This window comes from Gymnoscopelus microlampas (genome assembly GCF_963454915.1).
Source record: "Gymnoscopelus microlampas genome assembly, chromosome: 4".
In the NCBI taxonomy this organism is placed as follows: Eukaryota; Metazoa; Chordata; class Actinopteri; order Myctophiformes; family Myctophidae; genus Gymnoscopelus; species Gymnoscopelus microlampas.
Window position 1 is genome coordinate 54033339 of NC_139941.1, and position 25452 is coordinate 54058790.

At 39.3% G+C, this 25452-nt stretch overlaps 4 protein-coding genes across 5 annotated transcripts in view; 1 reads left to right on the plus strand and 3 right to left on the minus strand.

Annotated features, from left to right (window-relative positions):
- The window catches only part of LOC311042916 (H-2 class II histocompatibility antigen, E-S beta chain-like), a 21446-nt gene extending 14856 nt beyond the window's left edge, over positions 1-6590 (minus strand). Inside the window, exons 1-4 of the mRNA XM_084054017.1 lie at positions 6579-6590; positions 4954-5037; positions 2317-2571; positions 756-1028 (exon numbers count right to left, since the gene is read on the minus strand). Of these exons, the coding sequence (XP_083910143.1) occupies positions 756-1028; positions 2317-2571; positions 4954-5020 (595 nt within the window). The 5' untranslated portion in view covers positions 5021-5037; positions 6579-6590. The remainder of the gene's footprint in view (positions 1-755; positions 1029-2316; positions 2572-4953; positions 5038-6578) is intronic.
- LOC311042913 (H-2 class II histocompatibility antigen, E-S beta chain-like) overlaps positions 1-25452 on the minus strand; it is a 165674-nt gene that overhangs the window by 16670 nt on the left and 123552 nt on the right. The window lies entirely within an intron of this gene.
- The window catches only part of LOC311042915 (H-2 class II histocompatibility antigen, E-S beta chain-like), a 138264-nt gene that overhangs the window by 16670 nt on the left and 96142 nt on the right, over positions 1-25452 (minus strand). Inside the window, exons 8-10 of the mRNA XM_084054016.1 lie at positions 24503-24616; positions 24000-24059; positions 22914-23177 (exon numbers count right to left, since the gene is read on the minus strand). Of these exons, the coding sequence (XP_083910142.1) occupies positions 24019-24059; positions 24503-24616 (155 nt within the window). The 3' untranslated portion in view covers positions 22914-23177; positions 24000-24018. The remainder of the gene's footprint in view (positions 1-22913; positions 23178-23999; positions 24060-24502; positions 24617-25452) is intronic.
- On the plus strand, positions 8390-13255 carry LOC311044145 (serine protease inhibitor A3L-like; the record flags this gene model as incomplete). Its single annotated transcript, XM_084055565.1, has 7 exons — positions 8390-8442; positions 8989-9076; positions 9622-10170; positions 10556-10626; positions 11186-11391; positions 11874-12015; positions 13064-13255. Exons 2-7 carry the CDS (start codon positions 8995-8997, stop codon positions 13253-13255), a joined length of 1242 nt encoding a protein of 413 aa, XP_083911691.1. The 5' UTR covers positions 8390-8442; positions 8989-8994.

The following is a 25452-nucleotide window of genomic DNA, read 5'->3' on the forward strand; positions in this document are numbered from 1 at the left end:
TCACTCTGGATTAAGAGCGTCTGATAAATGCCTGCATTGTAAATTGTAACTGTAAATGTCAGTGTTTGGCCACCAGATGGCACCAGAGTACTGTAGATTCTACAATAGTCTACAGTTTTCTACAACGTAGAATGCATTTATATAATATCATTTAAACACATTGATTAAATAATTCATAGTTACACAGTGCTTTACATAAACAACAATAAACCAAGCAATATCATTCAATGAAAATAGATCAAATGAACAAGAGTAGAAACAAACAAAACAATACACATAATCCTGTAAAATATTACTAAAGTGATTAAAAACATACAAAACAAACTAGTAAAGACAATAATTAAAATATAAAATCAGGAGGTGAAATGAAGTGTATAGAGGTGTGTTTTAGCCTGTATGGTTCTTTTTAAAGTTCATTTAAAAACATTAATCCTGGTGTCTCTGTTTTAGGCAGGTCATTATATGTAGGTGAAAACACTCAGAAATAGATCTATATGTTTCATTTATACTCTGTGTACGATGGTGACACCACATGTTGTGAGCTTGTAGATCTGCTATTTCCACTGTGTGACAGCCTGTTAGGATACAGTATAAATCAAGAGGATCTGAAATGTTTCTCAGCAGATAAATAAATATGTAATAATTATTATATGATCAATATTAACACAATTAATCATCTCTGAATAGAATCATGTGATTTCATGTTATAGTTTATGAGGTGATGAGTGTTGAGTGCTGCTCTGAGATCAGCTCACCTCTCTTGTTCAGAACACGGGGGTAGTAGAGCTCAGTGCTGGGTTTGCAGCGTAGCTCTCGGTTTGCTCTCTTCCCAGCCAGTGCTCTAGGATCTTTATTGAGGCGCTCTGCGTTCTTCACACCAAACTCAGTGTATCCAACAAACTGATCTACTCTACTGTCCCACCTGAGGAACTCATCACCATCGAAATTCATTGACTCTATGTACTGTATGTCCTTCAGCTCACTGGAGTTAAACACACAGCGGGCAGCCCAATAGTACACATATCCATCTGTAAATAGACAATTAAAAATGTCATTAATGTTCAGTTTTATTATCATCTGTATAATATCAACACTAGGCTAACTGCCCCCTATCGGCCAAATATGTCACTACATGAAGTCTAAAATAGGTTCAGGATGTGAAATCTGGCATTAAAATGTTTTGAATGTATATTGAATATCTTAAATACAATGAGATTGAGCTACCAGTTAAGGACTCTGTCTGTCTGTCTGTCTGTCTGTCTGTCTGTCTGTCTGTCTGTCTGTCTGTCTGTCTGTCTGTCTGTCAGACCCCATCATGTATTTCCATGGATAACAGAGATAACACTAATAATTGTAGTGGAGTAAAAGTACAATATTTGCCTCTGAGATGTAGTGGAGTAGAAGTAAAAGTATTAGAAATTGGAAATACTTGAGTAAAGTACAAATACCTCAAAATTGTACTTAAGTACAGTACTTGAGTACAGGTACTTAAAGACATGTACCAAAATCCATTTGAAAAAAAAAAAATGCTTCTCACTGTTCTCATTTAAAATATTGATCTGATTAAAATGCAATTAATTTTGATTAATTAATTACAATGCCTCTAATTAATTAGATTCTTTTTTTCAATCGAGTCCTAGCCATAATTTTGTTATGCTTTATTTTGATAATACGATCAACTGTTGTACATTATCTTGGATTTTGACACGATTCATGTCTTTTAATTGAAAATCAAAATGAATAAATTAAAAAGTGTGTGTGTGTGTGTGTGTGTGTGTGTGTGTGTGTGTGTGTGTGTGTGTGTGTGTGTGTATTCAACTTTTAGTTAAAGGACAACTTTGTTTTTTTACAACCAAGGTTTATGTTTTAGATTGTAATTAAAGTAAATAAAAGATGAGTGTGAATTTTTTTTTAATTTACTGCTTTCTATAGTTTTAGCAATTTTCGCGACCTTTTTTACAGCGGGCAGGGGCATTCTGTCCGGGGGCTAAATATGTATTTTTTTACACAATAACCCGGCTTTTCTTTATTATTATTTACAGTAGCTCTTCTAGCCCCCAATAACTCACATCTGGCCATCAAAGACCACTGGATCTTTTTTATTGTGTAATAAATGCATATTTAGCCACCGGACAGAATGCCCCCGCCCACTGTAAAAAATATCACTAAAATTGCTAAAACTATAGAAAGCAGTAAATGAAAAAAAAAATAACACTCATCTTTTATTTACTTTAATTACAAGCTAAAATATAAACCTTGGTTGTAAAAAAACAAAGTTGTCCTTTAATAACTATAGTGTTCATAGTATTCATGTACCTTTCACTGGTGGTTTCTTCAAGGCAGTGCGAATGGTGTCCAGGTTGGCTTTGCACCACGCGTGCTCACCCAAAGCTGTATCATAAGCTCCTGGGTAGGTGATATGATCTACAAACGGAGGCTGAGGCTCCACCACCTTCCCTTTGTTGAAGTCTGCGTACCCCAACACTTCACCATCCAGTGCAAACATCGACTCTTTATATGAGTCTTTAACTGTGTCTGAACAGCCAATGACTTTAATATGCTCATGGAACACTGGAAATAAAACAAAGATGACATTAAATTCAACAACAAACTTCTTCACAGTGACAATAACACATAATCATCATGTTAAACAATCATGTTTGGTTCTTATATGAAGTGAAAGGTTGGATATTAAAAGTAGCTTCCTGTCAAACGTTTTATTCACACTGAAACAGATTCAAATGTTTTTATGTATTTATTTATTTTTATTATTATGAAAGTAATTCATAAGGAAAAATATATTTCATGATGTCACAACAACCCAGGTATTAAATCATGTCAGATTTCTAGTGTGATGACGTCTCCACGCCCCGCCCACCGCAGCGTCCGCTCGTCAGGACCCCGACGTCAACGGCCCAATTCCAAACTCCGCCCTAAGCCCTCAAGCCCTGCACCATCATTAGCTTAAGGTAAGTCAGTTGGAAAGTGCCTGAGTGTGGGAGGGTTTAAGGGCTCCAAAAGGGTACAAAAGCAATGGAACAGCCCTTTGTGACTTCCCACGTTACCTTGACGACAGATGACAACGTTGCCGTGACAACCAAAGATGCGACTGACACTTGCCTACCCCCGGTCTCAGTAGCGGGGGGCAGAGGCGGGGGTGGTATGGGGAGACGTCCCCTTTTAACTCTATGGGAGACGTGCATTAAACTTTAAAGGAAACTTGCAGTCTAACTATAATAAATATCCAGTTGCCACTACTTTTGCGTTTGAAACTTAGAATTTCTCTAAATATTAAACTTTCACGACAGCCTAAGAAGGCTACAAACTTAGAATTTCTCTAAATATTATAAACTTTTATATTGTAAAATATTATAAAAAAGAGACATTGTATCATGAGTGAAACAGCTATCGATACAGTCAATATAAGTAAATCATTATATGATAGCCTTAGGAGTAACTTTATATTTTTGGGACATGTTGTTATTTTGCACAACAACTTTGTACAACGAAGTATAAAACAGGGTTGATTAAAGTGTTTAATCAATTTATTTGATAATAAAAATTCTATTACAATTTTTCCTCTTTCCCTTTTAAATCCGGGCACCGTGGACGTCGGCGTCCTCTGGTAACTCCCACTACGCAATGTATTGTGGGCAATTTCTTTGCCAAAGTCTCCAAAGGTGCTGACTTACGGAAAGGGTGCAGAAAGGGGCGTTCCCGAGCCCTCGCTAACTTCAGGCTGACTTTCCGATTTCATTTGGAACAACCCTCAAGCCCTTACGGAGCTCACATGAACGCGCACCCAAGTCAATGAGTCAGTGAGGGGGTGGTTTGGAATTGGGCCAACGTGTCGTCCTTGATCAGCGTTTACCGTGCACGGCACCGAGCGCACACCCGGCGTAGCGGTAACTAAGTACATTTACTCAAGTACAATTTTGAAATATTTTTTACTTTACTTGAGTATTTCAAATTTTCAGTACTTTTACTGCACTACACCTCAGTGACAAACATTGTACTTTTACTCCACTACTATTATTTGACAACTTAGTTACTAGTTACTTTGTAGATTTTGATTATTATTACAAAACATAGCCTACACTACCGACTTCAGACCTAGGCCTATATATATGTTGGCCATTTTGAAATAGCAGATCTAGAAGTTCACAATGCGTTGCATAGCAACGCATTGTGAACTTGTAGATCTGCTATTTTCAAAAGATGTTTATAAATAAATTTTAGACAAAACTTGTGAAACAGGACATTCTGCATAATGACTATACTTCTACTCTTGGTACTTTAAGTAAATTATTTGACCAATAAATAATAAAGTATACTTTACAATAATAAATAAGTAAAATAAACCCCACACCGTAACATTTCTTTAACAGTTAAAATAGTATATTTTACATAGCAGCAGTTACAAAGAGGTATAAAATGTACAACCATATGTGTGCAACACTCTTATATGATGAAATATGGAGATGTGAGGTTTCTGGAATCCCCAGGGTTCTATAATAGGCCCCTCCTCCTCCCTCTGCACAAAACCCTAATTTTCATGATATATTATATTATATTCTCCATATTTCATGATGTCACAACAACAGTTCATAACATCTGTTTTAATGTTTATGTATTTGGACCAACATTCAAGATTCAATATTGTATATACAGGTAGTAAAAGGAGTGTGTGTGTGTGTGTGTGTGTGTGTGTGTGTGTGTGTGTGTGTGTGTGTGTGTGTGTGTGTGTGTGTGTGTGTGTGTGTGTGTGTGTGTGTGTGTGTGTGTGCGTGCGTGCGTGCGTGCGTGCGTGCGTGCGTGCGTGCGTGCGTGCGTGCGTGCGTGCGTGTGTGCATGTCATTTGTTTGTATTGTGCATTGTTCATATTTGGTTGTATATGATAACAGTAGATATAAATGTATATATTATATAATAACATAAATATAATGTACTTACTTCCTGGGATCGCTTTGACATGAAGTACAGAGGAGAGGATGAGGAGGGTGGCTGTAATCTTCATCATCACTGATCAAAACTGAACTGAATTTAATAGATGAGAATAAACAGATCAGAATAAACTGATCAGAATAAACAGATGTTTACTGAAAGAGAAGTTCTGGAGTCTGACGGAGAATGAAGGAGGACTCGTTCTTTAGTTCAGAAGAATCAGCCAATCAGATTAAAGATATGATGTTACATCATCTGTTTCTGGAAGACGACAGTCATGATTATTGCACATAATCATGTATGGTATAGCTGCTGCTTATGCACCTTATACCTCCTCTCCACACCAAACTTTACACAAACACTGTTCAGGTCTGCAAGAGAATAGTCTCACCAAATAAACTGAATGTCACACATATGGTTCTACAGCAGTGTTACACAGTGTTTAACACTTCATATGGACAGAACTCAGAGACCATTGGATTGGAAGGCTGTGCAGTAAAAGTCTATTTAGTCTATTCATTTACTTTTAATCATTTATAAGCTAAGGTGTTCTACATTCTCACACAAAGGAGTCACATTTGACCTCCTAACTCAACCACATCTTCTTGGTCAAAGGTCAAAGGTGACATGTTGGAGCATCAGAGTGGTTAAAGGTGGTAACCGTCTTCCATCCCGACATCTCGCCACTCCGACTAGTGGCTTCCGCGTGCGGTTAGGGTTAGGGTGAGGGTTAGGTATAGGGTTCGTTAACGTCGGAAAGGCGACATGTCGGAAAGGCGCCATGTAACCGTTAAAGGTAGCCTGGGATCAAATACCATTTTCAGGTTTCTGGTCCGGTCTGGAGTGGAAATAACTTTACGTCATCAGGCGGCCGGAACCCACGACCGGAACCTCCAGCGCCGTGCGCCTCCAAAATGATTCCCCTAGTTTAAAACCTGTTTAGTTTGGTATAATCGTATCGTTTCTTTTGGTATAATAATGGTTTGGTGTGTTGATCTTTTATTCTAACTCGTAGTGCGACTAGCGAGACTAAACGAACTGATTCACATTATGTGGGGAACAAAAACAATGAATACCAGGCTTTCCTCCAACCTGCTCATCAGAAGCAGTTAGGGGTTCAGTGCCTTGCTCAAGGACACTTCAACATGAAGCCAGGAGGAGTCAGGAATCAAACCGGGAACCTCTGTAAACTGAACTCACAGACGCTCCTCTAATCCAAGCCTCATTACATCTCACTGATGAAACCATCACGTCATGTGATCAAAGTGTTACTTCAGAGGTGTGTGTGTGTGTGTGTGTGTGTGTGTGTGTGTGTGTGTGTGTGTGTGTGTGTGTGTGTGTGTGTGTGTGTGTGTGTGTGTGTGTTCAGCGTTGCTGGTAAAATGCTGTTCATGTTCATTAAACATCAATCCAAGCCTCATTACATCTCACTGCTGAAACCATCTAATGTCTTTAAAAACACACTGGTCATGTGATCATATAGTGTCACATGAGAGGTTTGTGTGTGTGTGTGTGTGTGTGTGTGTGTGTGTGTGTGTGTGTGTGTGTGTGTGTGTGTGTGTGTGTGTGTGTGTGTGTGTGTGTGTGTGTGTGTGTGTGTGTGTGTGTGTGTGTGTGTGTGTGGTTGAACACACCACTGAAGCTTCTGACTGGAAAAGTTGAATTTCACTTCCTGATTCACCCAGCAGCCAATCACAATTATTCTTTTATTAAACATCACCAGTTACTAGAGAGACATGTTGACGTCAACAACCTGACAAACATAATTGTGTATTCATTTATTGTTTGTTTTATTTGACTCTTGTTGGTAATGTCAACTTGTTACTCATGTCAATAAGGACACTTTAAATCTGATGTAATTTAAAAGTTAAAACAGACAGACAGACAGACAGACAGACAGACATTTTAACAATTTATTTATGTCCACACAAACTCCCAGGGTGGCGTAATCTGGTAGTCTGTTTCCGGGCCTAAGTGCCCTGGATACATTTGCTAATATCTGTTTGTATTGTATTTTTTTTTTGTCTTTGCAGCACTTTGGTTGACATGGTCATGTTAAATGTGCTATAAATACAGTTTTAGTTGAGTTGAGTTGTTACACATTTATGAAGTAAAACAGTCATCAGTATTATTGCTCTTTTTGTCTTGCAGTGGAAACACATTTACTGTCAATTAGTTTTGTTGAAATCAGCAAATGGTGTGTGTGTGTGTGTGTGTGTGTGTGTGTGTGTGTGTGTGTGTGTGTGTGTGTGTGTGTGTGTGTGTGTGTGCGTGCGTGCGTGCGTGCGTGCGTGCGTGCGTGCGTGCGTGCGTGTGTGTGTGTGGTTGAAGCTTTTCACTCCCCAAACGTTAATTTCACTTCCTGATTCACTCAGCAGCAGCCAATCAGAGAGAGAGAGAGAGAGAGAGAGAGAGAGAGAGAGAGTGTGTAACTGGTTTAGCATCATGGCCTGAGGTGTGTGTGTGTGTGTGTGTGTGTGTGTGTGTGTGTGTGTGTGTGTGTGTGTGTGTGTGTGTGTGTGTGTGTGTGTGTGTGTGTGTGTGTGTGTGTGTGTGTGTGTGTGTGTGTGTGTGTGTGTGTGTTGAGCTGGACAAACCGGTCTGTGAGCTCATTGCCAGACAGTTTGTTGTCACATGATCTAGAAGCTTCTACCACTTAAAGGACAAGACCACTTTGGTAGAGGTTTGGATTGTGTAGTTACTTTGCCATGATGTAACTCAAATATTTTAGATTTCTTCTCCACCTTTGAGTTACATCATGACAAGGTAACTACACAACCCAAACCAAAGTGGACTTGCCCTTTAAACTATTCTCTGGAATAAAAGGTAAACTAATACTGACACCTACTGGACTGATGAACACATGTCCAGAACTGTTTCAGGATTAAACAAATAAAAATAGCAGATCTACAAGCTCAAAACCCGTCGTTTCACGCTGTGGTTCGAGCTTGTAGATCTGCTACTTTTGATGCTTTTGTGTGACGCTGTAGTATGATCAAGTAGGGCGTTAATTTATGAAAAAACTAAAAGTTAAAATATGTAGAAAGAGGTTTCTGCCTGACAGATATGTTACTGCACATGTTAATCACAAATAGTGAAAATATCTGATATACGAGATAACGTGTGTTTTGTCTTGAGAAAGATTTTCACTGTGTTTGTTAAATTGTTCTCCTATGAAATGCTCACAATATGGACAGCAGGTAGAAATAAGTGGTTAATGTAAATTATAGAGCAGTAACAGATATGTTTAGACTTAAAGGCAAGTATGAACAACTGACTTGTGTCGTTTCCTGTTGTAATCTCAGCCATGATTCCATGCTTCATAGTTTAACAGTAATCATTACACAGAATAAATACAGAGGCAGAGCAAATAAGAGACATATTGACAAATAAACATGTCAAAGTGCAGTGGATCTGATCAGTTGTTAGAAGAGGACGTCTCCCCTTCCTTTGTCTGTCTCTCAGCAGTCTGTGGTGAGGTGTCTTCACATTAGGAAGGTGAGTAATGTACTACTTTACTTCATATTAAGTCTTTAAGCTAATGTATAATTTGTCATCATAATACAGTGTTGCTCTCCGAAAATAATTTACCTTTAATCACATTTACTTGTTATTTTCTCATTAAAATCAGTTGTTTTCTCAGCGTAGGGCACAGTGAACCTGCCATACAATGAAGCATAATTTACACGTTTCAGTTCTGTGATACTTGGTTATTGAGGACTTGCCAGCATTGACGTTAGAATCTTCAATTCAAGATAGAACTTGATAAACCTCTTTTGTCCATTTCAATTGTCCATTAAAGAAAGATCTAATCGACTATCGGAAACATGATGTATTTGCAGTCAGGGGCGTCAATTGGGTATGGTATGGCAAGGTATGGCAGGTGCCAAACTATGCCACTGTTTGCAGCCATTCTACTTCATATTTGATTTGTAAATGGAACACATTCGTGTTCCAGACAGAGAAGCTCTAGATTGAAAGGTTTGTTTAGTTAACAGTGAGTGAACTATAGACTGATGGGAACCTTTTGAACCTTTGTCTCAGTTCACCATGATGCAAGGAGCCGTGTTGGTGTGGATTCTATCAGCGCTGGTGTGTGTGGGTACAGGTCATCACCATGCAGGACATGAAGGTAACTGGTGTGTGTGGGTACAGGTCATCACCATGCAGAACATGAAGGTAACTGGTGTGTGTGGGTACAGGTCATCACCATGCAGGACATGAAGGTAACTGGTGTGTGTGGGTACAGGTCATCACCATGCAGGACATGAAGGTAACTGGTGTGTGTGTGGGTACAGGTCATCACCATGCAGGACATGACGGTAACTGATCTGACCAGGGTTGAATTTGATGGAGAGGATCCATGTCCCTCCTCTGGTCACTCATTTTTATTGCCAGTGGAGGATATATTTTAGCCTTGCTTATAGTCAGTATTTTTTGTTTTGAGAAAAGTACATGTAACCACATTAACCCTGGGTCCCTATTTTGGTCAAATTTGCTAAAATACATCTACAAGCTCACAATGGACCGAAATGTCAAATGTTGTGAGCTTATTGAACAGCTATTTTTTGCTGTATGAGGAAGCAGTATAGGGTTTAAGTGGTTAAGAAAATGGCTGCCCGGCCGGCGGCCGCCCCCCTCCTATTTTCTTTAACAAATCTAACCCATCATCTTCAGGTCGTGAAGATAACAGTGCAGACCAGGCTGCAAACAGCCTCTCCATGGTGACATCAGCAAACAAAGGTTTTGCCTTCAACCTGTACAGGCAACTGGCCGCTCAGACGGACAACCAAGGCAAGAACGTCTTCTTCTCACCAGCAAGTGTCAGCCTGGCCCTGGCAGCCTTGTCTGTAGGGGCCCGGGGCCAAACCCACCAGCAGCTCTTCAGTGGTCTGGGCTTCAACAGCTCCGTACTGACCCAGGCTGACGTAGACCAGGCCTTCCATGGACTTCTGACCGCAGCGGACAAGACTTCATCAGAAGACATCAGTGCAGGAACCGCAGTGTTTGTGGACAATAAGTTCAAGCCACAGCCTGAGTTCCTGCAGACCCTGAGTCAGTCCTACATGGCCGATGGGTTCAGTGTGGACTTTACCAATCCCACAGAGAGTGCTGCTACCATCAACAAGTATGTAGGGGAGAAGACCCACGGCAAGATAGACCAACTAGTGGAAGACCTGGATCCTGAGACCCTCATGTATCTTATTAGTTACATATACTACAAAGGTAAGAGATGTCATCTCTGAGCTTTCATTCTTTTCTTCAGCTTGTAGTATAATTTCATATACCAGACAGAAATGAAACTTTGTTATTAGCTATTATCAACCTAATCATAGGTAGGGTTAATGAACCCCCAGTTTGATATGCATTAATCCACAGACCCCCATTTGATAACTTTTTTTCCTTTTTTTTATATCTATTTTTTTGTCTCTGTGACCCCACTATACCCTTACAGACCCATAAGAGTCAATTTGGACCCATGGTGGTACCCAGACCCAACGTTGACAAACTGCCCTCTAACTAGTTCTATCATGGCTACAGTCACCTTCCCTCATTTAAGTTTCGTCTCACTATTGTCATCGTTGTTTCTACATTGTTTTCTGTCAAACAGGAAATTGGCAGACTCCATTTGACATTGCACACACCAAGGAGGGTTTGTTTAATGTGGATGAGCAAAACCAGGTAACTTATCCCATAACACTACTGTCTTACCAGTGTTGATTTCATCGAATAAAACTATGACGAAAAAAAGATGTTTGTCGCTCACTAAATGTGAGTGAGGGACGAGTGGAGAAGAGATCCAGTAGAACTAAAAGACAAGTCATTTTATGTCTGGTTACGCTCGGGTGTCGCAGCGCAAAGTGTTGTAAGCTTGTAGATCAGCTATTTTCAGCATGCAACCAAGTGTAAAATCAGTCATTAAGTCATCAAGGCGCCGCCAAAATATATTTTAGTCGACTTAATCAACTGTAGATTTAATCGACTAAAATCTTATGATATTTAGTCGACTAAAACTAGACTAACAGTAAAACATTTCAGATGACTAAAATATGACAAAAACTTAATGGAATTTTATTCAAAAGACTATGATTACAACTAGATAAAAATGTTCTGTCAAAATCAATGTCTTACTGAATGGCTTTTTATTAGTTTGTCTCAAAGGTATAAACACTAATTGCACCTATTTGCATTGTATAATATCTAATGTTTTGTCTGAAATGTTGTTTTTTGAAATCTGCAGGTTCCAGTCCAGATGATGAAGATGATGGAGGAGGAGTTTGATGTCTACTATGACCAGCAGATCTCCACCACCGTCCTCCGTTTACCCTTCAACAACTCCTACTCCATGCTGCTGATGCTGCCTGACAGAGGCACAAATCTGACTCAACTGGAGGAGGCCATCTGTCCCATGCACTACACCAAGTGGCTCAATGGGATGAAGAAAAGGTCTGTAATTACACTTAAAAAACATATACGCTGTTGCAATGTTTTCTTCAAAAATAGCCAATCTGCAAGCTCAAAACATGTTGTGAACTTGTAGATTTCACAACATGTTGTAGAACTTGTAGATTTGCTATTGCTGAAGATTTTCTGAAGAAATGCCCAAAATAGGGACATCAGGCTTTAAGGGATTAAGTATTTTTTTATTACACTCAAAATATCATATATTACATGTTACTTATTACTTTAAATTAAAATGATTAATAATAATAATACAAATAAAAACAAATACATTTATAGCGCTTTTCAAGGTACCTAAAGTCGCTGGTAAAGTATGTTAGAATATTACTTTCTGTGCCAAGTAATGACCTTTGCATTCAGAGAGTCAGAGATGGATCAATCAATTCCAGAATGATCTTATAATAACATGATCATCCACAATATTTTGCCGTATATAGTCTTAAGTGTGTTTTGTATTTCCTTTTCAGGGAGTACGATTTATTTGTTCCCAAGTTTTCCATCAAGACTAAGATGAACCTGAACGCTGTGCTGCGTCAGATGGGAATAACAGACGTGTTTGGTGCTGCAGCTGATCTCAGTGGCATTGCAGAGGCTGTGTCTGTGTCAGAGGTAAGAGCTGTCACAACGGATCAGTGTCTGTCTAGTTCAGTGGTTCTCAAACATTTTTGTCTCAGGTCACCCTACAAATAACCTTTTCATCCACGGCACCCCTGACTTACATTGTTACTTTATAGCACTTTATTTATTGTCATATTAACGGTACGTAAACATGTAAATCTTTCCCCCAAAGATACAATATGTCACGAGGAAAATTGTAGAGAATATTTGTCTCCATTATTTAGGACAGACTGAAAATAACTTTTTTATACTTGGCGTTTAACCACTTAAACCCCAGCATTCCTATTCTGGGGGGAACATTCACCAAAACATTGTGACGCGTTGTGAGCTTGTAGATCTGCTATTTTTGGTGAAGAGACTTGGTGCACTGTAGGCTGAAAAAGAACGCAGCAAAGTACAGTTTAACTAAGGTCCATTTTACTAAGTATATAGAGGGTCTAAGTGGTTAAACTGAAGTGACATTGATAAATTCCAAATATTATCAAAGTATTCTGAGGCACCCCTGGCACCCTAGGGTGCCGCGGCACCCACTTTGAGAAGCCCTGGTCTAGTTGTCCCTTCTTTTATATCACAACAAAGGACAGAGACAGTCCATGAGTCCAGCAGCCACCAGGCTCCTCAACAAAGCCTGACCCCCCATGTTTGGTTCTATTCTTGGATGAATACAAGAACGGTATGGTGGCATGTTTGCCGTCTCGGGGGGGGTCGGCTCAGCGACTCGAATGGTTGAAGCGGCCTTCGGCACACAATGTGTCACAATGCTCACAATGGGTCGCAATGCAACGCATTGTGAGCTTGTAGATCTGCTATTTTCAAACGTTTTTTTTTTTTAATACAATTTGAACTTGTGAAATGGGACCTTCACAATGATTACTTTTACTTTTGGTACTTTGAGTATATTTTGATACCAATACTGTTGTACTTTTACTCAAGTACATTTTGAATACGGGACTTCTATTTGTGACATAGTATTTCTACATTGCAGTATTGATGCTTTTACTTAAGTAAAAAATGTGAGTACTTTTTTTCACCACTGCAGGTCGTGCACCAAGCCACGCTGGACGTAGACGAGACTGGAGCGACTGCGGCTGGAGTTACAGGCATCCGCAGCGCCGTACAAATGATTAAACCTCGAGTCCCTGAGCTGAAGTTCGATCGTCCCTTCATGGTTCTCATCGCCGACTCTGACAACATTCTGTTCGTGGGAAAGATTGTCAATCCAAACGTCTGATGAGACGAACTGTCTGTTCACATTCAAGCACAGATGTTGACTGTCAACGTATTAAATCCTCTCAAAACCCCGTTTTCTTCACAATTTTTCAGTGAACCCTTTCACCTATGTAGGTTACAAGTTATTTATGTAATGCCACATTAAAGTGGTTTAGCTTTATTAACCCAACAACCGTCAAATTCCTCTATTCCATCACAGTATATAGAATCGAGTACTAGATGCTGTAGCTTTTGATACCTTATACCAGTGATTCTCAACCTGTGGGGGGGGGGGGGGGGGGGGGTCAGGGCGGTCAGGGGGGTCCCCAGATGATTAGCTTAATGTGCAACATTATTTTCTCACTCAACAGTAAACAAACCAACATACATTATAAGTATCAAAAAAGGAATTAAAAAGAAAATCCAAAAAGGTAGCACATCCAAAAATGTCAATTAAATGGAGGACAAATTACTCACATTTCCACTTTTTTATTGGCACACCAATAAAGTGAACGCTTACGTGTTTCGGCTATGAGCCTTCCTCAGAGCATTATAAGTGTATTACAGGGTATCTGCACATTTTTGAAGTGACAATAAAAAAATGAAGGACTTTAAAGACCTTTTTTAATACCGTTAAAAGCATATAAAAAATTACACCATTTCTGTGTCAAAAGTAATCAACAAACTATACTATAAAAACACATTTCAACATTGGCCAAATTGTGAAATATTACCTGAGAAAGAGGATTTTTAACAAAAAAATAGATGATACATTCTCACAATGCTTCAAAACAAGCTTACAATGTGTCAAAAAATGTGGCGATGACATGCCCAGAATAGCAATGCTAGGGTTCAGAGATACTCCTGTGGTTGAATTGTAGTTGTACTTAAACTTTAACTGCTGAATCAAAACGTAGCTTGTCTTTGTTTTTGACCATAGCCAAAACAGGTTCATCATGTATGTATGGTAAAATCACAGTTAACAAGTTACTTTTACCATATTTACAGTATTGGACAGTATTTACAGTGCTATTCCACAAGGTAGCGCTCTCTGAGCGTAGCAGCCAGTCTACAAACACCATTAAGTACTGCAGCCTCTGAAGCAGCTCCAAAGCAGTGGTGTAAAGTAATTAAGTACATTTACTCAAGTACTGTGCTAAGAACAATTTTTAGGCATTTTTACTTTACTTGAGTATTTCTATTTTTCAGTACTTTTACTTTTAATCCACTACATCTCAGAGGCAAATATTGTACTTTTACTCCACAATTATTTGACTGATTAAGTTTACTGGTTACTTTGTAGATTTCACCAGATTTTTTTTTTGTAGATTATAATTACAAAACATACATTAACCAATTCAGCCCTAAATAGCAGATTTACAAGCTCACAATGCGTTGCGATGCGACACATTGTGAGCTTGTAGATATGCTAATTTCATAAGATTTTTAGACATTTTTTAGACATTTTAAAACTTGTGAAGTGGGACATACTTTACTTTTGGTACTTTAAGTACATATTTTGATAGCAATAACTTTTGGATTTTTTTTGAGTGGTGCCAACCACTCCTATACGTGACTTTGTCCGTGTGTCCGTATGTATGTATGTATGTCTGTCCAATAAACAAACATTGATGACAACACGGGTGATGATAATACGGGGCTCATCAAAGGCACCACTCTCTTCACACAGGGTGTGATTTTTTTTTTTACAATTTTGAATTCCAGACTTTTTACTTTTTTTTTTGTAACAGGGTATTTCTACATCGCAGTATTGATACTTTTACTCAAGTAAAAAAATGTGAGTACTTTTCCCCACCACTCGTGTAAAGACACCTTGTTGAAGGTCTATGCGTTGGCCTGTTCACAGGCATCTATCCACTCACTGAAAACATCCACCGGCTCTGACAGACAATGTATAGGCGTTTGGTACGCCTCCATGCAAACATAGCATGTTATAATCCCCACACTCCGAGTCCTTTCCATTGTGACAGAACAGGAGTTTAGGTAGTTACAGAATGGACAGGTGAACATGGTGTCCAGACCCATCTTTTGCTTCTTGGCCGCTGCTGGCTTCCTCGTGGACTTTCTGCGTCCCATTGTTGACAGTCCTGGATCCAATGTGCTGTGAGTGACTCTGCTGTAGGTGATGCTCTGGAAGGAACAGTATGAACTCAGTACAGAGCTTTGTCTCAGTGTGACTCCGGGAACTCATCTTCACCTTTATATAGGGGCCTCTGCTCTGACGTCACAGCACTAAACTGTTCATCAACAAAACATGGTCAAACGTGCGCGTTGCCATGACAACGCACAGTGCGCCATGTAGCCCTGGTCCAGAGCGTTAGTGAGTTTCTAATAAATAAGACCACTGTTATGGTCGTTTCATGTTCTCGAACACATTTGTTCTCAAAGTGGGGTCCGGTAAATTTGTTAATACATATAATAACCCCTTTATCCATATTTTAATAGGTTGGCTATTAAAAAATAGCCGCTTAATTCGTGCGTGCTGCAAGCTTGTACATCTGCTTTGAGAATTTTCAAAATGTTTGAATAATTTCTTTTTTTTTTTTTTAATTTTCAACACAAAATGTTTTTCTCTGGGGGTCCCTAGCACAAAACATTTTCAGATGGATGGGGGGGTCCGCGGCCAAATATATATCAATTTGGGGGTCCTTCCTTCCTTGACACAAAAAGGTTTGAGAACCACTGCTCTAATACATGAGAAAGTTGAACAGTTGAGCCACAGGGGGGCGCTGCGTCTCCATCAACATCAGCAACACCATATCTATGAGCAACACCACCAGCTGTAACGCATCAAGTTGGGGGTGTTACAGAGCCAACGGTGACCTGTAGAATTCTGTGACTCTCCTGTGTTTCTGTCTGTTTCTCCTCTCAGGAGCTTCTCCTTGGTTTTATTATTTGAATAAAAAACGCGTCACATCGCGTTGTGAGCTTGTAGATCTGCTACTTTCAAATAGCCTATGTATAAAATAGGGCTGAAGTGGTTAATGTATGTTTGTAATTAATGATCAAAATCTACAAAATAACTAGAAACTGACGTTTTCAAATAATTGTAGTGGAGTAAAAGTACAATATTTGCCTCTGAGATGTAGTGGAGTAGAAGTACAGAAAATTGGAAATACTCAAGTAAAGTAAAAAATAACTCAAAATTGTACTCAGTACAGTACTTGAGTAAATGTAATTTCCAGCAGTGCACATGATTGTATGGGTCACCAATATGTGTGTAACAGCAGTGGGATGCAGAACAGAGGAGAGGCGAGGTGTTTAGTTACTGCAGATACTTTAGATACTTTAGATCATTTAGATTCTTTAGATACTTTAGTTACTTTACTTTGATCATGAGAATAAAAGCAATAAATCATAAAACACTAGAAGAAGAAGAGGAAGATGTCTGGTAAGATCTACTTCCTGTTTATGTTTTTAAAGAGACTGAGGATGTTTGTGTTGTCAACACTGTGTGTGTGTGTGTGTGTGTGTGTGTGTGTGATGGTTATCAATGATATACTTTATTATTGTATTTATAGGCTGTCGATAAATAGGACTTTTTCATGTTATTAAAAAAATGTCAAAATTAGAGGAAAATCGGCCAATCTACAAGCTTCACTGAAGATGTGTCCAGATTAGGCATCAGTAGATGTATGTACATACACAGTACTATTAATTACCAATATTCCATTATTCCACCACCATTATTATAATGATTCATCAAATGACCGTCCTAGCTTCCAATGACAGCATTTCATTGGCCTATAAACTGTTTTATCAGAAATAAACAGACCAACTGTATCTTTTACATTATTGTAACTAAACATGAACCCATTAAAACCAGGAACGCATCTGTGTAACCACTTTAACCATTATTTTATGCTTTGGCTATTCAAAAATAGCAGATCTACAAGCTCATAGCGCGGCACTCGGTGCCGCGCTATGAGCTTGTAGATCTGCTATTTTTGAAAAATCGTTTTATCTTTTGAATAAGCTTTGAATAATATATATATATATATATATATATATATATATATATATATGTTTTTAAAGCAAACATTTATTACTAAAATCTTTGCTTCTTGGGGGGTCCCTGGAACAACATATTTTGAGATGGGGGTCCGCGGCCAAATACATATCATTTTGGGGGGTCCTTGACATGAAAAAGTTTGAGGACCACTGATTATTGCAACCTAAGATTTTTCAAAAAACTGTTAGAATTTAGAAGACATTTGTAGAATCCCCAGAAGCAAAGATTTGAGTTAAACATATTCAAAGATTTGCAAAAAAAACATGTTTTTCCCCCCAAAAATAGCAGATATACAAGCTCATGGCTAGGAGCTTGTATATCTGCTATTTGTGAATAGCCAAAGTATAAGCTAATGGTTAGAGTGGTTAAAATCAAACAGATGCTTTCCCAGTCTTTGGGTTAAGAAAACAAAGCAGTGAATGTATCCTCATGAATGTGTTTCTGTGTAGCCAAGCTACTAGCCTTGTACATTATGCTAACATGAGAGAATACATATTACACCTATATTAGGTATCCTCTAAAATGATACTATGGGCAGGGTTCACATGACAATATAGCATTTAAAAAATATATAAAATAAAATAAAAAGGTCCTCAAAAACTATTATTCAAATATTTGATTATTCTGACCCATCCCTACTTCTTTTATGCATATTTTCTCTCTCTCTCTCTCTCTCTCTCTCTCTCTCTCTCTCTCTCTCCACTCTCTCTCTCTCTCTCTCTCTCTCTCTCTCTCTCTCTCTCTCTCTCTCTCTCTCTCTCTCTCTCTCTCTCTCTCTTTCTCTCTCTCTCTCTCTCTTTCTCTCCAGACTCCCCTCGCTCTCATCTCTCCTCTCTCACCATGAGGCTGAAGGATAAGCTCCACTCTCCTAAGGTGAAGAGCCCAGCGGAGAGAATCAAACGCACCCAGTCCCAGCGCCCCGTCTCAGCCTGCATTCAACCAGACGTCAGCAGCACACAGACACACAGCAAGGTACACACACACACACACACACACACACACACACACACACACACACACACACACACACACACACACACACACACACACACACACACACACACACACACTTGGATGAACGACAACAGAAAGACTAGATACAACAAAATCCATTCATACATTCCTAAACAGCTCTCATGGTATAATCCAGTTGTCCTTGTTTTCTATTGTTTTCCCCTTTCCTTAAACTGAACTTTACACCTGGCTGTAAACCTGTGATGTGATAAATAGAATAAAGTCTGGGTCTTTATCCAGTCCCTGTCCTCATTACTTCTGAAACAGTGGTTCTCAAAGTGCGGTCAAGGGACCCACCGGGGTTCCATCAGGAGGTTCCGAAAAGACCCTTACAGGGTCTGTAACACTGAGTGTGTGCAAAGGGAACCAAATGGACCCTCAAGGCCCGTCCTCATGCTCATTATTATAACTAGAAGCTCGGCCGCCCTAGCCCTTCGGGTGGCCGAGGGTCTAGTCGGGGACCGGCCTACACAGGAACGATGTAAATAGGGAATGAATGCTCCACCCTTTAAATCAAACCCCATTATACCTGTTGTCATAGGACCCGTTTTGGCCATCTGTTTGCCTGTGTCCATTTATGCCCATCTGTGTGTGCATTTATGCCCATATATGGAGCTATCTGTGTCTGTGATATATGGACATCTCTGTATGTGTCTGGGTGTGTCCCTTTTATGCCCGTATATGGCGATCTCTGTGTCTGTCTGTGTCCATTTATGCCCATTATCCTAAAGGAGTTCGCTATAAACAATGTCCATCTAGTGTATGTGATGCCTTTTATGAAGTGATGTCACAATGAGTCAGCGCTTGCTCCAGAACAGCCCGATGTCAGTCATCTCCGCATACGGAGATTCCAAACCTTTCGTGCCGGATCCGAAAAACTGTGTATCGGGTCGGGTCGAGGCCTAGCTAAGATCGTAGGCAAAGGTCTGAGCTATCTGTGTGCGAAATTTGGAGTCTGTAGCACCAACCATGTGCTTTCAGGGCTCATCCATGCGATTCGGGCCAATTTGGATTCGGCGTCCATTGGCTTCAAGTCAGTCACGATGATGATGATATGGTTACATTGTTGTCTGCTATGTCTGTGTCTCAGAGGAGGCATTAAATGTGGCATCATGGTGAAAGTCTGTTCCGTATTTGGGATTTCAATAATTGGGTCTTATCAGTACAGTTACATGAGCAAAGAGCCATTTAGGTACAGAGGTGAGTGGGTGGGTGTCATATGGGTTTTATAGAGATTGTTGGCTTTTCAGAGGACAGTGTTACTTGAGGTCAGGAGGAGATCAAATTCTACCAGTTCTAACTTACCAAACCATTTTTTTGGTTTGGTTTGGTAAGGTAGCTTCGATAGTTGGTTGATCTTGATGAGAAATCTTCTAGTATGATGACCTTGCATAGTTGTGGTTTAAGGTATGCCAATGGAACAATGGAAAAAGAAAGATGAGAGTAAAAACCATCACGTACCTGTACGTACATGATGAGTGTTTAGATAATGATGATAAAGGGCATGACAGCATTTAAAGGAATGCAGTGTCACAACTATAGTTCCATGCAAGGGCTCCTAACTTTGATCAGAGGTGAGCTAACTTCTAAGCTGGAGGTCTGATGGTGATTGTGGACCCCAGGCTGTGGATCAAAGGTTTCCACAGATTATGATTGTGGAGCGTTATTATAGTTAGGCCTATATATTGTAATTTCACTTGGAAACACTTTTCTCTCAACGGTGAAAATCTTTTTTGTCTGCCTGTCTGCCTGTCTGTAGACAGACCGAATTAGACCTAACCACATTATAACTAAAGATTAGACCTAACCACATTATAACTAAAGATTAGACCTAACCACATTATAACTAAAGATTAGACCTAACCACATTATAACTAAAGATTAGACCTAACCACATTATAACTAAAGAAAAAGATAAATACATCACTATTGGAATGAACTTACACAATCACAACACAAACTAGACACATATTTGGCCCTAAACAGACGGTATACTGTGGCAGACTACCTAAGCACAATAACTGATAAAAACCTGAGAAAGACATTGACAATGTACAGACTGAGTGATCATAGTTTGGCAATACAGACAGACAGACAGACAGACAGACAGACAGACAGACAGACAGACAGACAGACAGACAGACAGACAGACAGACAGACAGGTCAATAGAGAAGGGCAGACACAGACAGACAGACAGACAGACAGACAGACAGACAGACAGACAGGTCAATAGAGAAGGACAGACACAGAGAGGAGAGGCTGTGCTGTCATTGTGATGAGGGAGCTGTAGAGACAGAATTACACTTCCTAACACAATGTAAAAACTACACAAATATCAGGGAGGAGTTCTTTATAAAAATTCAAAATAAACTGCCCTGAATTCCGTAGTATGACAGAAAGGGAGAAATGACACTCCTTCTGGGGGAACAGAAAGAATGTGCAGTTTTAGCTGCAAAATATGTGGATTCCTGTCACAAGAAAAGGGACAACCAGTAGGACACAGATGTATACCATGTTTTACTTACACCATCTCCTTTATTTATGTCATTTTGTTGAATGTATATTATGTTTGTTGTTTATGTCATCATTGTAATTGTGCTTTGGCAACACATGTCACATGTCATGCCAATAAAGCCTATTCAATTGAATAGACAGACCAGACAGACAGACAGACAGACAGACAGACAGACAGACAGACAGACAGACAGACAGACAGACAGACAGACAGACAGACAGACACCCCTACTTGACATATAAGATATAAATGAACAGTAGTCTATATAATACTTATGTGTGCAGCCGGGTTCAGACAGACAGACAGACACCCCTACTTGACATATAAGATATAAATGAACAGTAGTCTATATAATACTTATGTGTGCAGCCGGGTTTGGCTTGTCTTGAAATGCTTCGTTGCGCGTGGTGTCGTGCAGCGAAAATAGCCGATCTACAAGCTCACAGTGCATGTCGATGCGTGACACCACACGCAACTAAGTATCAAGCCTTTACTAGAGATACAGTGTACGTCATGGATTAAGAGGACAATTCTTTCAACATAAAACGCTGTATTCAAGTTCAGGAGAGTTCAGTAAAGACAATGATCTTGAACGCTGCCTTCAGGTATGACATGGAAAGGACACATCGTTCAGCACACCTGGGGAAAAACACATTTGGTGGATGTGGAGGTTGGCTTCTCATGTATTTATAATGCAAGAGAAGACAGTTAAGCGAAAACAGACAGTTAAGAGAAAATACTGTATGAGTGAAATGTAAGAAAACATGAGGCCCAATTATGTTTCTTATTCCTTTATTGATATTTTGACATTCCATTCAAACCAAGCAAATTAAAGCCAAAATCTAACATCTGAACTTAAAACCATTCATGATCAGGGGTGCAGATCCCAGGGGGGAAGGAGGGGACATGTCTGACATATTCCTCCAATAAAGTGTCTTAAAATAAATGATATAATTTAAAATCTCTATTTAATAGAAGCTGATTCCACTTTTGAAATCATTCTCCCATACAGTAAACACAATACTTTGTAAAGGTTTTGTTTTTGCTACCCGTGTGTCCTGATCATCAACAACTGCCAAATAAATGAATCCACAAGCTTCATCATCATCACTTGTCCACAGAGCTGTTAACTAGTTTAATGAGTGAAGTTCAGCCAATATGAACGGATAGAAACACAACAGTGGAGCTGAAAAACGGAAAGATAAATAATACTGACCAAGGAATATCTAAACTGTCTCAATTAGACACATATTTTGTACTTTATTTTAGTAAAGTTTGCACAACCTTTCTGTTGTTAACTCTCATCGTGTCACTGCGCAGATCGCTCATTCTCCTTATTAACATAATTAAAATTAATAATTAAAACCTCATGGGAATTCAAATACATTTATTGGACTATTTATTTTTTGTTATGCTGCAGCACCACATAGGAAACAAGTGTTTCATTACGCTTTAATGTGTTATCCTGGGTTTAAGTTGTTTTAACTTTTGCTCGTATATCTTTTACCAAAATCAAATCAAATCAAATCTCAAATGATGTGAATTAATGTCAAAGTATCGATGTTTGTAAGTCCTGCAGTTAAACATGGAGGCATGTTAATGTGTTTGTTATTAAATCATGTGATGTCAACCTATAATGGATTATGGATTCTCATAACATCATAACATTATAGTTTGTTTCATGCATTGAACATGGATTTGGTGTTTAGTTTTTTATACCAAATGTCAGACAAACTGTAATCATTGTGACCATTATTAGTTAGTTTAACATCCTAGCATTAGCTCTGTTGGTGATATTATTGATGAGAAGATTCCTTGTTTGTGGTTCCCTCCTAAGTTGTAATGAGATCTACTCCCCTGCTCGTGATTACTGATTAAATATAAATCATTACATATAAATCATTACTTAATATAAATGATTGCATGTCATCAGTGTTTCCCATTAATTTCATAGACTGTGGCGGACCACCATTGTTTAATTTGGGTGGACCTGGGTACACCCACACCTCAGACCACCCTAGAGGGTCCAGGTCCACCCATCACAGGGAAACAAAAAAAGGGTTAAACCTAACCCAACCATTAACTTCACAAACACTATGCCTAAACCTAACCTTAACCATAACCTCACAGAAACTATGCCTATAAACCTAAACTTAACCTTTTACCTCACAAACACTATGCCTAAACCTAACCTTAACCATAACCTCACAGAAACTATGCCTATAAACCTAACCATAACACTAACCTTTAAATTCACAAACACTATGCCTAAACCTAACCTTAACCCTAAAAGGTTGATGATGTCATCATTGTGCTGCTGTTACGACTATTTAAAAGCTGATTGGACACACATGTATTTCTTCCTCTCACACCCAGGTGTTCTGTGAAAAGACAATAGACCAATAAGAATCAGAATGTATTAACTGTGTGAACATGTTAACACTTGAGAATAACCTTCCCTTATAATAGCAAATTAATCATTCACAAATTATTAGTTTAGTTTATAATTGGTAAATGATGTGTTATTCATAACGTGTTAAACAGTCGGTTCATGATTTAATGATTTAAAACTATGCTATAAATAGTTAACAGATCATGAACAAGTCATTAGTAAACTACTTAAAAACCTGACCTCCCAGCACCCTCCCTGCAACTACAGTAACCATCAAAGTAGAAACAACTCAGTCCATTCAAACAACTTTGTCAATAGTGTATCTTTGTAGGAAGGGCAGCTCAGTTGGTAGAACACTCTCCTTTGGACCACAAGCTTCTGTCTTTGATCCTGTTAGTGATGGAATGATCAGTGTTTTAAATGAACTGAATCATTGGTACAGTTCACTGAAACGTTGTGTTCAAATGATTGGTTGGTTCGGTTCAGAGTTTGGCTGCATTGTGTCGTCTCGTCACTGAACTGAACTACACAGTTCACCAAGAGGACCCCCCCCCCCCCATCTGACCACATTGTCATCAGTGTTGTCTGATACAACAAATCATTTGATTATTACATTTGATTATTATTATTTAGCAGAAGACACATGATGATGTGAATTCACACGACCGGGATGGTTTACCAGGATAGTTGTTTCACTTCTTACACAAGCACGTTGTTTTGTGTACGTTTTATAGTTTTATACACTTTTATACATTAAAACTGTATGAATGAATACGTAAAAAAGTTTAGTAAAAAGAAAGAGGAAGTGAACCTGGGTGTGTGGGAGGAGTCTAAAGATTCTCATCATTGGTTGTCGGCACCAGAATACGACCTGATAGAAGAAGAAGAGAGACAGTTAAAACAGACACACAAATACATCCTATGTACTGTATTGTGTGTATTTCTCCATAAAATACATAAATGTACACACAACACAATAACACAGTAACACAACAACATTAGGGTTCAGTCATCAGGGTCACATGTTGCATCAGAACTAATGTGAACATTTGACTCTTATTAAAGACTAAATTTGACAACATAGAACACACTTTGACCTCTAACTAGGTCATCTAAACTGGTCTAAACCGGTTAAGGGTCTAAACCAATATAAACCAGTTTAGGTTGTGGCTTTACATGTTTGTTTGTTTGCATTTCTGTGAGGGTTCCACATGTCATGTGATCCTCTGTTGATCTGACCTCGTTTCTTCCACTGTAAGTAGATTTATTAATTAAACATGTTAATTAAACATGTTAATTAAACATGTTAATCACCTCGTTTCTTCCACTGGAAGTAGATGAATCCAGACAGGAACAAGACCAGACCCAGAACCAGACCTGATGCTCCCATGGCCACCTTGTTCTTCACTGACTCTGACATGGAGTCATCTGATAATACAAATATTATATTAATTATATTATTACAGTAGATTAAAACACCTTGTTCTTCACTGACTCTGACATGGAATCATCTGTGTCATTTTAGATTTGAGCTATAACTATTATTTTATACTTAGGCTATTCAAAAATAGCAGATCTACAAGCTCGTAGCTTGTAGATCTCGGTGCCGCACTATGAGCTTGGAGATCTGCTATTTTTGAATATCCCAAAGTATAAAATAATGGTTATAGCTCAAATCTAAAACGACACAGATGTGTTCCTGGATTGAATGGGTTAAGTAAGTAAGCCTTGCCGAGCCATGTGACCCATAGGGGGAGGAGCCTATCTCCTGTTTCTGTAGCGTGAGGCGGCTTGATGTGACTCTAGTCACAGAGACTTACCCCCCCCAACCCAACCCTTGATGTGACTCTAGTCACAGAGACTTACCCCCCCCCAACCCAACCCTTGATGTGACTCTAGTCACAGAGACTTACCCCCCCCAACCCAACCCTTGATGTGACTCTAGTCACAGAGACTTACCCCCCCCCCCCAACCCAACCCTTGATGTGACTCTAGTCACAGAGACTTACCCCCCCCCAACCCAACCCTTGATGTGACTCTAGTCACAGAGACTTACCCCCCCCCCAACCCTTGATGTGACTCTAGTCACAGAGACTTACCCCCCCAACCCAACCCTTGATGTGACTCTAGTCACAGAGACTTACCCCCCCCAACCCAACCCTTGATGTGACTCTAGTCACAGAGACTTACCCCCCCCCAACCCAACCCTTGATGTGACTCTAGTCACAGAGACTTACCCCCCCCAACCCAACCCTTGATGTGAC